At 41.5% G+C, this 16301-nt stretch overlaps 1 protein-coding gene across 1 annotated transcript; it reads right to left on the bottom strand.

Annotated features, from left to right (window-relative positions):
• Positions 1-1877: 1877 nt before the first annotated feature.
• Positions 1878-6266, bottom strand: LOC139455732 (sodium/calcium exchanger Calx-like). The gene is made up of 3 exons (XM_071237281.1): positions 6203-6266; positions 4290-4528; positions 1878-2047 (listed from the first exon to the last, which is right to left on the bottom strand). Exons 1-3 carry the CDS (start codon positions 6264-6266, stop codon positions 1913-1915), a joined length of 438 nt encoding a protein of 145 aa, XP_071093382.1. The 3' UTR covers positions 1878-1912.
• Between the last annotated feature and the right edge of the window lie 10035 nt (positions 6267-16301).

Below are 16301 nucleotides of genomic sequence, written 5' to 3'. Positions count from 1 at the left end.
GGGATCCTTGTACAGCATCTACCCGTGCAGCATTTACCCGGAATGTGGGGATCGTTGTGCAGCATCTACCCGGAATCTGTGGATCGTTGTGCAGTATCTACTCAGAATGTGTGGATCATTGTGTAGCATCTACCCGGAATGTGGGGATCATTGTGTTGTATCTACCCGGAATGTGGAGATCATTGCATAGCATCTACCCAGAATGTGTAGCATCTACCCGGAATGTGGGGATCATTGTGTAGCATCTACCCGGGATATGGGGATCATTCTGCAGCATCTACTCAGAATGTGTGGATCGTTGTGTAGAATCTACCCGGAATGTGGAGATCATTGCATTGCATCTACCCGGAATGTGTAGCATCTACCCGGAATGTGGGGATCATTGTGTAGCATCTACCTGGAATGTGGAGATCAATGTATAGCATCTACCCGAAATGTGGGGATCATTGTATAGCATATACCCGGAATGTGTAGCATCTACCCGGAATGTGGGGATCACTGTGTAGCATCTACCCGGAATGTGGAGATCATTGTATAGCATCTACCCGGAATGTGGGGATCATTGTATAGCATCTACCCGTAATGTGTAGCATCTACCCGGAATGTGGAGATCTTTGTATAGCACCTACCTGGAATGTGTAGCATCTACCCGGAATGTGGGGATCATTGTGTAGCATCTACCTGGAATGTGGAGATCAATGTGTAGCATCTACCCGGAATGTGGGGATCATTGTGTAGCATCTACCCGGAATATGGGGATCGTTGTGCAGCATCTACTCTGAATGTGTGGATCATTGTGTAGCATCTACCCGTAATGTGGAGATCATTGTGCAGCATCTAACCGGGATGTGTTGATTCTTCCCACCCCAGTCTTACCTTCTCAGCATGTACAATGCTGATATCTGACATACAGATGACTGTCTCAAAACGAAAGGATTGTTTCTATATTTGCAAGTTACTCAAGGCATTGGTGAACAGTCAAAAACAGTCGGTCACAATTAAGTGACCCTGCAGTACTCGGTGTCCAGGTGACTGGGTTCTTTGGTCACGGTCCATTGGCCCCTAAATAGTGGATTCCGTGGACGCTGTTATACCTTCATCCATTCATCTAGACGTCTGGACACAGTAGTTGGCCAGTTTCACATCTAAAGAGTTCATCATCACATAAACCCATCTGTTTCCTAGATATTGAGATGTCTTCTTTTTCATATCTATTTAAAAAGAAATGAATCTATGTGGACATACTGTGGCGGCTATGTTGATATACTTCGACGAAACTGTTAAATTGCTACTGTAAAACTGTTCAAATGCTACGTTGAAACTGTATAAGTACCATCTACATTGATAGTCTCTTAAAGGACAACGTTGGGACTGTTAACGTGCTCTGTTGTATGTCACTAGTTGAAACTATGTTCAAGACGGGGATCCGGGTTAGAATTGCTCTTTAGCAACCCATGTTTGTCGTAAGACACGACTAACGAGATGGTTGACTTGGTTGATGCATGTCATCGTATCCCATTCGCGTAGAAACCCATGATTTCAATCCTGGGATTGTTGACTCGATTATTTACGAACCGCCGTCATATAGCTGAAATATTGCTGAGTGTGGCGTTAAACAACAAACAAAGAAATAGGCTGAAACTGTTTTCGTGCTTCGTCGGAAATGTTGCGAGGCTACGTAGAAGCTGTTAGGATTCCAGCTTGAACCTCGGTTAAAGTGTTTCTTTGAGACTCCTTCATGTGTATATATACAACCTGTTACATATAATAAATCCCTGTTAAACAGTGAACCTCTTTTAATGTGCCATACTCTATTCATACGTTAGGATGTATTGAGGGTACATGTTTAATTACTATTACATTCAGTGTCTGTTCGCGTGATGCTTTTCGTCATGTAGAGATGTCAGCTTATTCAATGTCTCGCTGCTTCCAAATACGCTTTCAGTTCGTCGTCAATGATGTACATCGCCACACACGTCGTTGCTCCGAGAAGAGCGTTGTCGGCGCCGTCAAGACATACCTCAAACATCTCGTTACTCTCCATCTCCTGAAATGAGTGAGCGATAAGTTAGGTTTGAAAAAGACGTGAACAGGTAGGTTATATGTCGGATGAATACCCCGTCTGACGCAGGTTTATCACTTCGAAAAAACACATAAGCACATATATACTTGGCATGGAAAAAAACAGCCCATCTAAGGTTACGGGGCGGTCGGGTAGCCCAGTGGTTAAAGCGCTAGCTCGGCACGCCGAAGACCCGGGTTCGATTCCCGACATGGATACAATGTGTGAAGCCCATTTCTGGTATCCCCCGCCGTGATATTGCTGGAATATTGCTAAAGGCGATGTAAAACCCATCTTCCCGAGACGAGAGTTAACTGACTTTAAAAGTCCAGTTCCCACCCTTGCCGAACTAGGCTGAACCGGTGGCTATTACGAGTTGTGTCCTTTCCATGCCTCTCCTATTAACCAATCAGATTCAACCTCTCGTATCACTTGCATTTGCTTCAAACAAAACGGTGGCGCCCAGTCAAGACGATCTGATCGATAATCAAGATCTATATTGTGATAAAACGAGTCTTACATCGCGAAGTGCATCAAATAATCTGAGCACCTTGATTTAAAAACATGAAAAGATTTAGAAAATATCTGTTGACAACGAGTTAGCGGTGCACATGCTATGCAAATCCTGCAGTCGACCGAAATCTGCATGACTTTACGAACCGGATTTCGATTTCGGTGCGCGATTTTGATTGGACTATGCATAGACTCGTTAGTCCAGCCAAGATGTAACTCCATAATACCAGCCTAGTTCGGCAAGGGTGGAAACTGGACTTTTATAGTCAGTTAACTCCCTTGCCTCGGGAAGATGTGTAAAACCATACTGCCTCAGTCACTATGTAAGGTTACGAACCAGGGATTCAAGTCAATTAATGGTCTAGTCTCGGGGGCTTTCAACAGAGCTTCGGCCTGTCAAACAACTCAGCATCTGAGCGAACGCCTTAACAACTGAGCTTCCACACCGTCCCCGAAATTATGTGTTTGTATCTACAATGTTGGGCAAAGGAAAATATACACCCATGTTTGATGGCGACTAAAGATGAAACAAACAAGATGGTCATGCGATGTTGATGTATTTGATATCAGTATCATAGTTGTGTTAGTCAAATCCAATTTTGAGTGTATATTTTCTTTTGTCTGGCAGTTTTGTTGGAATCTGTGATTTAAGTTATTATTTACTCCCAGACTGATATACACACTTCGGTCAGCAGACACAAAGGTGTTTAAACCACTTGAATCATATTCCTGATGGAGAGATGTTGAGAATGTAGAAGGAAAGGGCTTCACTTTAACGGACCAGTTTTCTTTAAATACGACGTACTGTGAAATTATAAAGTGGCATACAGGTAGACATGACGCTATTCTATAAATGTAAACACATTTGAAGATACATCTGCAACGTTTAAGTTGATATTGACTGCCCGGGCCAAGTCGGACCGATCACTTATGACAATATGTTGAGAGTGTGTATGTGTGTGTGTGTGTGTGTGTGTGTGTGTGTGTGTGTGTGTGTGTGTGTGTGTGTGTGTGTGCTGAGGGGGGGGGGGGGGGTCACTTTTTCAAGCGTGTCTGCTTTAAATACGTTGAGGTGAGGTGAAATGGGGTTTTACGTCGCGTCCAAGGTTATTGCACTTATATAGCGACGTGCATGCGTACCATGCCGCAGTGACAGTGACATTATTAAGTGGCAGTTACTTACATATAGTCGTCATCAATAGATATAAACGCTATGCTAGACAGACGGAAAGTTGTATCACGATAGTATTTCATACGTTTCAAAACCTGTTTCGTTTCACGATTATTCTTTTTCTCATAACCTCGCTCACCCACGCTCACAAACAACTCGACTTCCTAATTTTAAAGATATTAACTCGCAATAACTTACGAGCTATGCTAGGTTTGTGATTGTGCATCAATTCTCAGCCTGTATGTTGCATCATAATGTGTAGGTATGGTCGTTGATAATGGAGCAACTAAATTTTAGCCAATAATAACTTTGGTTTGTCATGGCCCGGGCCCGACTTTTAGCCAATCCCCCTCGACAACAGTCTTTGGCTGGGAAGATTGCATGTCATAGTACCACGATAGCGTGTGAAGTTAATTATAATATCATTATTTAGCTGGTCTGGTCTCGATAGTTCACCTTCCGCAGTGATGCAGCCGGCATGTTGTCGAAAGCTGCATAAAACAACAAAACAAATGAAACAAGGGACGATAATAATACACTCACATCGTCATCAATAATGGGGATGCTGATGTAGTGTGTAGTTTCGTCCACCTCGAAGGTAATGGAGCCTGGTCTCCCGTTGAAGTCGTGACCGGCTGTGGCGGTGTCCGGCAGTAGAGTGTAGTTGACTGTGGTCCGTCTGTCAGTCGGACCCTCACGGTCAATACGTACCCTCGCTACTGCATTAGGCTCCTCGTTCACCTCGTAGGGCTCCGTGTGGAGGAACACCCTCCCATCGTCACCTGGTTGTGAATACAATGCATTGTGTTCATATTCAAAGATATACTACACAACTTGAAGTTTCTTAGCTATCAGGGTCCGACAATTTTAAAAGATCTTGCTTCGAAAATGCTGGAAGAAATATTTTGTAAAAAGGTTTTACACAACAATCATTTTCAGGACATTTATATTCTGAAAAATAGTTGTTGGTTCCAAACTATTGTTTGACTCTTCATCTCAGAGAAGACAGTTATATATATTGAAGCACTGACTGAAAAGAAAACAAATCACAGAAAACGAATATGATGATAATATATCCTGGACACTCACTATAAAAAGTAGAACAGTACATTTTCGAGCGGGGACGGTCGGGTAGCCTAGTGGTTAAAGCGTTCGCTCGTCACGCCGAAGACCCGGGTTCGATTCCCGACATCATGTTTTTTGTGTCCCCCGCCGTGATAATGCTGGAATATTGCTAAAAGCGGTGTAAAACATACTCACTCACTCACTCACTCACATGTTCGAGCTCGTTTAGGAATTCTCAAACAGGATTATCAGATTTTAACAAGCGATTCTGTATTTGAATTAGAAAATCAAGACCAAGAATAATTATGTTACACGTTTGGCTGTGGTCCACATATCTGTGTGTGCTTTGATCTAAACTGCCGGGCAAAAGATAGTATACACTTGAAAATTACATTTGACCACAAATTACAAACACTATCAAAACTATGATCCCGGCATGAAATACATCACCATAGAATAAACTGTTCTTGTTTGTTTCTTTTTTAGCCACCATCAGACACAAGTGTGTCCTTACTTTTGCCCAGCAGTTTATTTGAAATCAACGAAGTGTTGGCTGTAGGGCTATTTCATCCTATGCAAACCAACAATGACATCGATATAAAACACAATTAAGATTTATTACAGACGCCACCACCCAGCCACAACTGCCCATTTGAAGCACAGATTCATCATGATTATGAATCTTGGTCAACGAGAGCTCATCACCCGTGCTCATCACGGGTTTAACCGGAGTCTTCTGGGCTGGCCTATCATATTGCCCACTGTCCCAGTATTTATAACACGATGTAAAATTGTCAACAGAGATGTAACCGTCTTCCACCTGTGTAACTGTGGGCTCTCCTTAATCTAAGACCAGCGTTAGAAAGTGGCACTAGTCCTATAGTCCTTGCCCAACTTCCCCATAGTTAAGGTACCATAAGGACAAGTAGAAATTTGCCATTTTTAAGGGGTTTGCTATCAAGTTATCATTATAAGGACAAATGGGCTGAAACTGTTAGTTTCTAACGCTTCTAACACGCGATGATGTTACTTAAGCATTGTTCGAAGTGACTTTAAATGGAATCTACCCGGATATCGGTCGTTCGATCTCCTTAACACGTCATACCAAAAGACGTAACAATATGGTATTTGTTGTTACCCTGGCTACACATAAATAAAGGACTGGTCGGCTCGGAGTCAGTGTAATGTGTCTGAGTGGGGTATCCGTGTTAAACTGCGGCATGGTATCTCAGTGGGCTAGCACTATAAAACCGCACAAGTCCGGATTATACAAACAGGGCATGCACCTTGCTGTATGTCCAATACTCTTGAACGCGACGTTAAACACTATTTCACCTCTCTTTTAATTAAAATTGTTTATGCTCATAGAAGTCGACGTGTACAATACCAACCTCCTGGCGGGTCCGCTCTGGCCGCCACGATGGCCGCAACTAGGTAGATGCAGAAAACCTTCATGTTGACACACTTTCTGTAAATTAACAAAGCAAATAGTGATTCGATTACTCTTGCATTCGCCATGAATTATGCATGTACTGTGCATCAGTATGACCTGTGTCATTCTTTCCCACCAGTCTTGTGTCTCAGTGCACTTTATGAAGTGACAGTGAAGGTCCGGGGTAGATTAGGTCTTCAGCAACCCACTCTCGTTGTAAAAGGCGACTATGCTTGTCGTAAGATGCGACTAATGGATCGGGTGGTCAGGCTCGCTGACTTGGTTGAAGCACGCATCGTATCCCAATTGAGTGGATCGATGCTCATGACGTCAATCACTGGATTGTCTGGTCCAGACTCGATTATTTACAGACCGCGGTCATATAGCTGAAGTATTGCTGAGTGCGGCGTTTAATAGAAAACAAACAAACAAACTGAATGAAGTTCCATTTTGGTCATGGGCAGCCATCACATCACACGGCAAAAACAAGACACGGTGTGTAAATCCCCCACAGATAAAATCGTAAAGCATTTATTCAAGCCCAAACATAAAATTATACATCGTATACAAGCTACAACATATAAGCATACCTCACATGTACGTTACAACATCTAATCTCACCTATCATACAAGTAACAGCATATATTCATACCTCGTATACGAGCTACATCACATAATCACCCTCGTATACAAGCTACATCACATAATCACCCTCGTATACAAGCTACATCACATAATCAGCCTCGTATGCAAGCAACATCACATAATCACCCTCGTATACAAGCTGCATCACATAATCACCCTCGTATACAAGTTACATCACATAATCACCCTCGTATACAAGCTACATCACATAATCATACCTCGTATACAACCTGCCCAATATTCATGCCTCGTATACAAGCTACATCGCATAATCACCCTCGTATACAAGATACATCACATAATCACCCTCGTATAAAAGCTACATCGCATAATCACCCTCGTATACAAGCTACATCACATAATCATACCTCGTATACAACCTGCCCAATATTCATGCCTCGTATACAAGCTGCATCGCATAATCACCCTCGTATACAAGCTACATAACATAATCACCCTCGTATACAAGCTACATCACATAATCATACCTCGTATACAAGCTACATCACATAATCAAACCTCGTATACAACCTGCAGCATATATTCATACCTTGTATACAAGCTACAACATATAATCACACCTCGTATACAAGCTACATCACACAATCATACCTTGTATACAAGCTACAACATATAATCACACCTAGTATTAAAGCTACATCACACAAACATACCTTGTATACAAGCTACAACATATAATCACATCTCGTATACAAACTAAATCATATAATCATACCTCATATACAAGCTACAACATATAATCATACCTCGTATACAATCTGCAACATACATGTATATTCATACCACGTATATAAGTTACAACATATAATCACACCTAGCATACAAGCCACAGCATATATTCATATATCACATACAGGCTACTGCCTCGGTATTGAAGGAAATTGTATGTACAACTTACGTTCCCGTACCGATTGGAGTCCGTGTACATATAGCGCTGCACTTCAAGTCTGTGTGTACACGTCTGTACTCAGGTCATCTGTATATTGTGTTGTCGTTTCATGCAATTCTTCACTAAACAACACTTAATCTCCGGTATGGGTAAAAGTGCCAGTGATATCTGTTGTGATTGATTGTATCGTCGATACTGGAATCCCTATGGCTTACGTGGGATGAACACACAACCAACATATGCTTTAGTGTAGCGACACTTTAAGGCACGTTGGGCAGACTGAGAATCATTCGTTCCACAAAAACGATGGTCTCGCTAAGGTAATCCTAACTCCCATAATTTAACAAAGACTTACGACTGTCGAAGATACAATCGCTTTGTGGAACGCGGCCCAGAATCGTAACCTGTCCGCAATGCTTATTGTTACTTCCTGTTCCTCTGTGGTCTGAACCGACCCAATCCGGTGTGCAGATGTGTGCCCCGTAGCAGCAAAGTTGACTAATGTTCGCTCTGATTAAGGGACTGACCATTTGAGTGAGTGAGTTGGGTTTAACGCCGCTTTTAACAGTATTCCAGTTATATCACGGCGTGTCAGCTTAATGTGGGAGGAAAGCCTGAAGTGATGCAGGTCTCAGACGTTTACCACTTCGGTGAAACCCACGAGCACGGGTAGGGTGCTGACAAACCTAGAAACATAATCGGCTGCATCTGCAAAACCAGATATTTTTTAAATTAAAACTAAATATTTTGTGGCTGACAATTACATGTTTTTCAACACTCAGCAGTACAGTTATTTTCTTCAAGCATTTTCTGCAACAATATATATTTTTCGAGAAAATCCCACACTCCGAATATCAAATGGTTAATACCTAAGATTACCAATCTGCTCCATTCCCAACCTGTTTCACTGGGGCATTTTCTGTTGCATTCATCCCATTCAGCGTGAACTACTGTTCAAAGCAGCGTTAAACCCAACTCACTCACTAACACTTGTCCCTTCGTTAGATGAATTGGAGGAGGTGAGGTGAAATTGAGTTTAACGTCGCGTCCAAGATTATTGCACTTATATAGCGACGTGCATGCACGTGTGTGTGTGTGTGTGTGTGTGTCTGTGTGGCTGCTTGTACTAGTCCGGACTGATGCCGATTTATAGTGCTAGCCCACTGAGATACCATGCCGCAGTTTAACATGAATACCCCACTCAGACACAGTATACTGACTCCGAGCCGACAAGTCCTTGTTTTAGCCCCTTAATGCCGAGCGCCAGACAGGGTAACAACAAGTACCGTCTTTTAACGTTTTTTTTGTATGACGCGGCCGGTGATCGAACCACGGACCGTCCGCTCTCCGGGCGGACGCTCTACCACAAGACCACGGAGGCGGCCTAAATTGGAGGAAATTGTATCGTTAATTGTATGTGAATAATAAAATAACGATACGATAAAGCAGAATTTCATACACTGATGCAGCTTCTAAAGTTCAAACACACAATTATAGCAGTTATTCTGATGTGTGCGGCCATAAAATTTCCGATTACCATGATGGGATTCGAACCACAGACCTCCTCAAACGGAGGTCGGGCGACATGAGGTTATCGTTTTTAACCCCATCAGCAAGCCGAACAGGTATGGATGTCATCTATGGGATTACCCCCCTCTCTGCTAAATACTCTCCAGCCAATGGAAGGCACGTCCCGGGACGCATAGTAAGGTACTGAGACTTATTTTGCTTAAATTTGATAAGAATGTGCTACATTTAGGCGCCAATGTAGCGGTTATAAAATGAGGAAACTGTTCATATTTTAATAGATGACATAGGTGCCCCAGTTGTCGTCTGTACAACTTTGCAGAGTTGCGTCTCTCAGGCGTGTCAGAAATTTAAGATCATGGGTTCGAATCACGATCCGCTCTGATAATGATTCTAGGTATAAATTTTCAACACTAAACCAGTGCTCGTGAGTTTCACCAAAATAGTGAAGTCTGAGCCCTGCATCACTTTGGGGCCTTCCGCCAGCAACACGCTGACACACTCTGAAATAACTGAAGTACTGTTCAAAGCGGCGTCACTCACTCACTCACTCACCCGTGTTCAACCAATACAGTGAGTGAGTGAGTGTGGTTTTACGCCGCTTTTAGCAATATTCCAGCATTATCACGACGGGGGACACCAGAAATGGGTTTCACACATTGTACCCATGTCCGGAATCGAACCCGGTTCTTCGGAGTGACGAGCGAACGCTGTACACACTAGGCTACCCGACCGCCCCTCAACCAGTACGTTTCATAAGGTGGACAACTACACTATTTGATTGAGTGGTAGAATAGTTTTAAATGTTGCAGCAGCAATTTCCTTCTATTCGTTAATTTACCAATCGATAACACCGGGTGCAGTCGATTCGTTGAAGGGACGCTATTCAGTAATCCTCATTGATTTGATAGATTTCATCGTTTGTTATTCACGTGGGTTAGAGAGATTATCTTATTCGCATCCTGTCAAAACAGTGATTTAGAGAATATGATAAAACGTCTGTGATTTGTAAAAAGATACCTTTCAGTCCCTAAAACAAATGATCCAAAGTTTACTTTATAATTGATGGGACTACTGTCAAAAGCCAGAGATTTCGTGCGTGCACTCACATTTCTATGGAATCCTAAAAGTGACATTGTCGCGTTATCGCATTGTCGCACTTACAAAAGCAAGCAAAAAGTGAAAAAATTAACCAAAACATTTTGGCCATTTGTCGCATTGTCGCGCGTTGGTAGAATAAAAAATGATTATTCAAAGCACGACATCATATTTGATCCGGACTTGCGGCACTGGTGTTATAATGTAATAAGAAATACGTAGAACCTAATTAAGAGTCAGTGCCATATTTTGTGTCCTGGTATGTGTGACGATATGCATCTAAAGGAAAGGACAATTGTATATTCAAACCAGCCTTGTCAGATTGCTGCTGTTAATTGAGGATTGAGTATATCATATCATGGGGAAATCTTTGTGAAATGTCTACAAGTATGTGAGTTAATAGTGAGTACGTGAGGCGCCTTTATCAACAGTCCTGCGTGTTACAGCAGAAATAGGCTTCGTACTTTGTACCCATGTTAGAAATCAAATCCCGATTTTCTGCGTGACGAGCGAACCATCCACTTGCCCAACTCTCCCGAGAGGGTTAGTAACCTTTGCCTGTTGTTCGTTATTTACAGAGCGTTAGCGAACAAATATACATTTTAACCTTAATCATTTGCTATTAATAATTGGCTTAATTGGATTTCACCTCCGTGAATCACAAGGTCATTCGCTCACCTAGTGCGTCGTTCTTCAAATCCATATTATGGCTAAGTCTGTCACAAGTTAACATAGTTGGTTGGTTGGTTGGTTGGTTGTTTGTTGTTTAACGCCGCACTCAGCAATATTCCAGCTATATGACGGCGGTCTGTAAATAATCGTGTCTGGACCAGACAATCAAGTGAATAATATCATGAGCATCGATCCACGCATTTGGGATCGATGACGTGCATCAACCAAGTCAGCGAGCCTGACCACACGATCCCGTTAGTTGCCTCTTACGAGAAGCATGGGTTGCTGAAGACCTATTCTTATCCGGGTCTTCACGGGTCGGTCTATATGATGAAAGAGAAAGCAATGTGTTGAAAATATGTGTCTAATAGGGCGGAGTAAAATGAGTTCTTAACAGCACAGAAAACAAACCACGAGTTGATAATCCTGTGGTTATTCTTTATTGTTTAACAGTTTCATGTTTATGATTGTCAGAATTTTTCATTTTGGAAGTATAGCTTCATCAGTCATAGGACAGGTCTTTTCTTTGAATGCACCTACCAATACAAAAGCATAATCGACCTAAAAGTACAAATGATGTAACAAAGTAATTGGGTTTCAGACTTTCCCTTTGTGTTTGATTAGCACCAACAGCTGTATTACGCTATCATAAACAGTGGAGGGATAACCTGTGTCATCAGCAGTCACGGTTTGTGTAGTGTTGAAACTTGTCGCGGAGAAAGGATCATTGGTGTAGAAGTAGGTGATGAAACAAGTTCCCGAATCAACAACTGTTAATCCGCTGACATTTCTAGGAACCAAACTACATAGCAAGTACTAGATGATATAAACAAGGAATGATAGCATTTTTAATATTGTCTATTTGAGAAAGACAACACATATTAAATCTGTAAATCTTCATCATCACACAAGCATATTGTACACTGGCGTCCCAAAAAAACTTTACCAGATGGATGGGAGTCTTTGCCAAAACATGGACAACTTACAAACGTGTTCCTGCATAGTTACCCTCAAATACTCTTGTTTGTTTGTTTGTTTGTTGCTTAATGACGCACTCAGCAATATTACAGCTATATGACGGCGATCTGTAAATATATAATTGTGTCTGGACCAAACAATCCAGTGATTGATATCATGAGCATCGATCCACGCATTTGGGATACGATGATATGCATCAAGCAAGTCAGCGAACCTAACCACCCGATCCCGTTAATCCCCTCCTTTGTGATCAGGAGATTCTGAAGACCATGTTAACTATCCACAATCTTTGTATGGTATTGACTCCAGCTTCCCATGATTTGAACCCATGATCAATGCCGTTGTGTATGTTTCGGCTCGAAACTTCCGGTGAGCGTTTTTGACAGTCGTTACTGCGAATCTAGATAGTGGAACCTGGTCAATATTTTGGGTTTCTGCAACAAGTGGCAGGTCGGTCAGCATGTAACAGGAGAACAGCCGACTACCAATATTAATTATGGTGGGCTGTCATGTCACTGTAGATACTCAAGAAGGAAATTAATTGTGGTCTGGGGCTTACTGGAAGCGACTTGAAGGTAGCCATACTTGAGGAATCGCCGACACAATAAAGCTCCCCACAGTGGCGTTCTCTCATATACCAGGACGGTAGCGTGTATGACAAGCGATGGGCGGAGATTTAAGTATGAACAAATCGATCAATGGATGTCACTCTATATCTAGAACACCACCTCAATACGACCTTATACGACTTGCCGTGGGAGTATCACACGCGGAACCTTGTGGCCTTATGTGACATGACAATGGACAGTTTTCAATGCATTTGTACAACAACATGTGACTATCGAGTTCCAAAATTTCATATATATCAATGATATTAAATTAAATATATCGACTTTTTTAGGTACAATAAAATTACCAAAACTCTACCTGTGAGGGTTTTTTTTTAAATTAACAATTCCTACCATATGAGGCAGAACTGTAGCCCATAGTTCTCAGCTTTGGCCTGGGTTTTTTCAACAGATGGTATGTTGTAACACGATCAAAAAGGACACATGGGGGTTTATACCTCGAGCCGGAAGCTTAATCTTGATGAAACGTTTCAATATGTTATTCAATATTGATAGAAAACAGCTGTTCCACTGAGCTGAGGTTAGCTTGCACTATATCACGTGACTTCCATTAACTTGGAAAAGGCGTGCGGCTTTTTGCTTTGAAGCGGGGTATGAGGGATTTATTTTGCCTCTCAAAAATCCACATGCAGCCTTACTTGCTCGAGGCGGAGGTAAGAGATTCCCACCCTGACAAATTCATTACCCTACAAGGTGGGATACACTATAAGTTGTAGCAGGACCACGAGGGTTACATGGGGTTTTGTACCATGAGCCGGAAATTCCAGATTCCATAAAAGCCCGTGTTCAATTGCCCACATGGCTACAGTGGGCGAAGCCTATTACGGCAGTCACACCGTCATATTACTTGGTTATTGCCGAATGCGGCGTAAAACAGCACTCTCTCTCACTCCAGAGTTGATTACACAGTTATATCAATGAAGATAAATTAAGTAACATTGTCGAAACATACATTTACCAGTAATTAAAGATAAACATCTTACTCGCCCTTATTTTATGAACCAAATACTAGTAGTTAAACTTGTTCGTCAAACAACATCTTCCCGAGGCAAGGGAGTTAACTGACTCTAAAATTCCAGACTTGACTGGGCGCCGCAAATGCAAATGATATGAGAGGTGGAGTCTGATTGGTCAATAGGAGGGGCACAGAAGGGACATTACTCGAAATAGTCAGTTAACTCCGATGCCTCCGGAAGATGGTCTAACATTATTTCAGCCATACAGCGAAGAGACCACGTTAATTTATTTACAGTTGCGACATTTTTGCAAAGTACTACTTAAAAACAATTTATGAAACATATTTGAGCATAACGATATCACTGTATAGAGTTTTAAAACACGGGCTATAGGCCACCAGTAACCAAAGCTAGGCCACCTCGGTGGGGATCATGGGAACTTACAGTACCTCTGCTTCCTGCATGATACCCCAGCAGGATTTACGTCATCACTTTAGCCACTGGTGGTTGTGCACAATACTAGACAATATTTAAAAAATACTCAGCAATGAGTTGGCTTAAAAACACTGGTTGATGATAGTTACATCTATCATGATAGGATTACGTGTCACACAGGGGGACAATAATTTTACAGTACTTTAACCCCCTGGACAGAGCCTTCAATAATTTCAGCTAATACTCGCATCACTCAAAATTTAAAAACAGGCATTTAATTATTCACATACATGTTTAAAATTATTGTACAGATCAATTTCCTTCAAGTAATTTATAATGAGATGCCCGCTGACACGGGAAAAGAGCTCTTTTAGATTTACACTTTGATAATGTGAATCCCTTGCGATTGCAAAGTCCACACAGTCAAGCAATATATGCTTGACGGTGAACCTTTTATCACAAGGGATACACTTAGGAGGTTCGTCATCATTTGTCTTAAGCAGATATTCGTATATGTAAAAGAAGTGTCTATAATTGTGAGTGGGTGAGTATGGTTTTACGCCGATTTTAGCAATATTCCAGCAATATCACGGCGGGGACATCAGAAATGGACTTCACACATTGTACCCATGTTGGGAATCGAACACGGGTCTTCGGTGTGACGAGCGAACGCTTTAACCATTAGGCTACCCGAACGCCCCTCTGTTTCTCAGCTTTCACCGGTCAGCTCCCTTATAATTATGTAATTCGCTTTTCTACATTAAGAAATCAAAGTCATTGTATACATGGATTTTAATGTTTCTTTTCTAATGATGTTAAACATCAAATGAAAAAAGTCACAGTTCACAGAGAAAGTCCCTTATGTGACAGTGCCGTAGCCAGCCGGGGTTACAAGTTGGGGACAAGTGATACTTGTACAAATATTTGCCACACACACACACACACATACACCCACACATACCACCCCGACCCCGACAAAATCAGTGAACTACGGCCTTGTATAAATCTTTTCGTTAAACCACAATCTGTATCAGGTAACAGCTGACATTTAAGAGAAAAGGAAGAAAATAGAAGAGAAAAAAGTGAAACGTCTGTTACGAATAATCAATTGACTATCAATCGGGTCATTTACCCATAACCGAGTTACACAGTTCTAGCGACCCACGATAACGTTATCATGAGCAACTTCATGTGAGTGGTTGTAACTTGTTTAAAGAAAAAAGATGATGTTAGCACGAATTGCTTAGCCCTATGATTACGACGGCAAGCATCCCACGGCTTTCTTGTCTGTCATGCAGACAGTGAAGCACAACTATCCAAATATCCCATTCAAGTCTATAATTGTTTTGCAAGTCTATGTTTTTCAGACAGATTACCTATGTTACTTTTGATCATATCAAAGAAAGTTAAGGCTTGCTAAACATATCCGTTTTGATATCTTATCGAATTTGGTGGATAGGTTTTTTGTGCATGTCAGCGTAGATCCTCCAATATCATTTTGTACAAACTCATGAACTGAATAATTAAAGTTGTAAAACTACACATAAAATATCCGTTTGTGAAACAAGACTTGGAGCTTTATTTATTGAAACAAATAACTACGCGCGGTTCCTTAAACGACCATTTCCATTCGTATGTGTATATGTATACAATAGTGTGTTCATACTATGATCTTATGTGTCTAGGTTTGTCAGCACCATACCCCTGCTCGTGGGTTTCACCCAACTGGTAAACGTCTGAGACCTGCATCACTTCGGGCTTTCCTCCCACATTAAGCTGACACACCGTGAAATAACTGGAATACTGTTAAAGGCGGCGTTAAGCCCAACTCACTCACTCACTCATATTATGATCAACCGTTGCATCTGTTAACAGCCTTTTAAGGTCTATGTTTTGTCTAGGCGGATCATTATACAACACGTCCCATTTAAATTCTGGAAACCCAATAGTCCAGAAACTCTACCGTCTTTGCCCGGTCTCGGTCAAAGGTTTTTACCAAATTAAACATGCTGTTTTCATGGCAACATACTAAGAAAGAAAAAAATGAAAAAAAAAATTGTTCAAAAACTCAATATTTACACTACACTACCTTTTACTTAAAACTCATGTTTTTGTTTCACAAATACATAAATGTATTTCTTTCAAGTATCATTACACAAAATTTAAGACATATTAACTTAATTCAACGATTTTATAGCGATATTGAAA

The sequence above is a fragment of the Haliotis cracherodii genome, unplaced genomic scaffold (assembly GCF_022045235.1).
Source record: "Haliotis cracherodii isolate W230 unplaced genomic scaffold, xgHalCrac1.p SCAF_11, whole genome shotgun sequence".
In the NCBI taxonomy this organism is placed as follows: domain Eukaryota; kingdom Metazoa; phylum Mollusca; class Gastropoda; order Lepetellida; family Haliotidae; genus Haliotis; species Haliotis cracherodii.
Note: the sequence above shows the minus strand (reverse complement) of the source record. Positions and strands in the feature narration are given on the sequence as shown.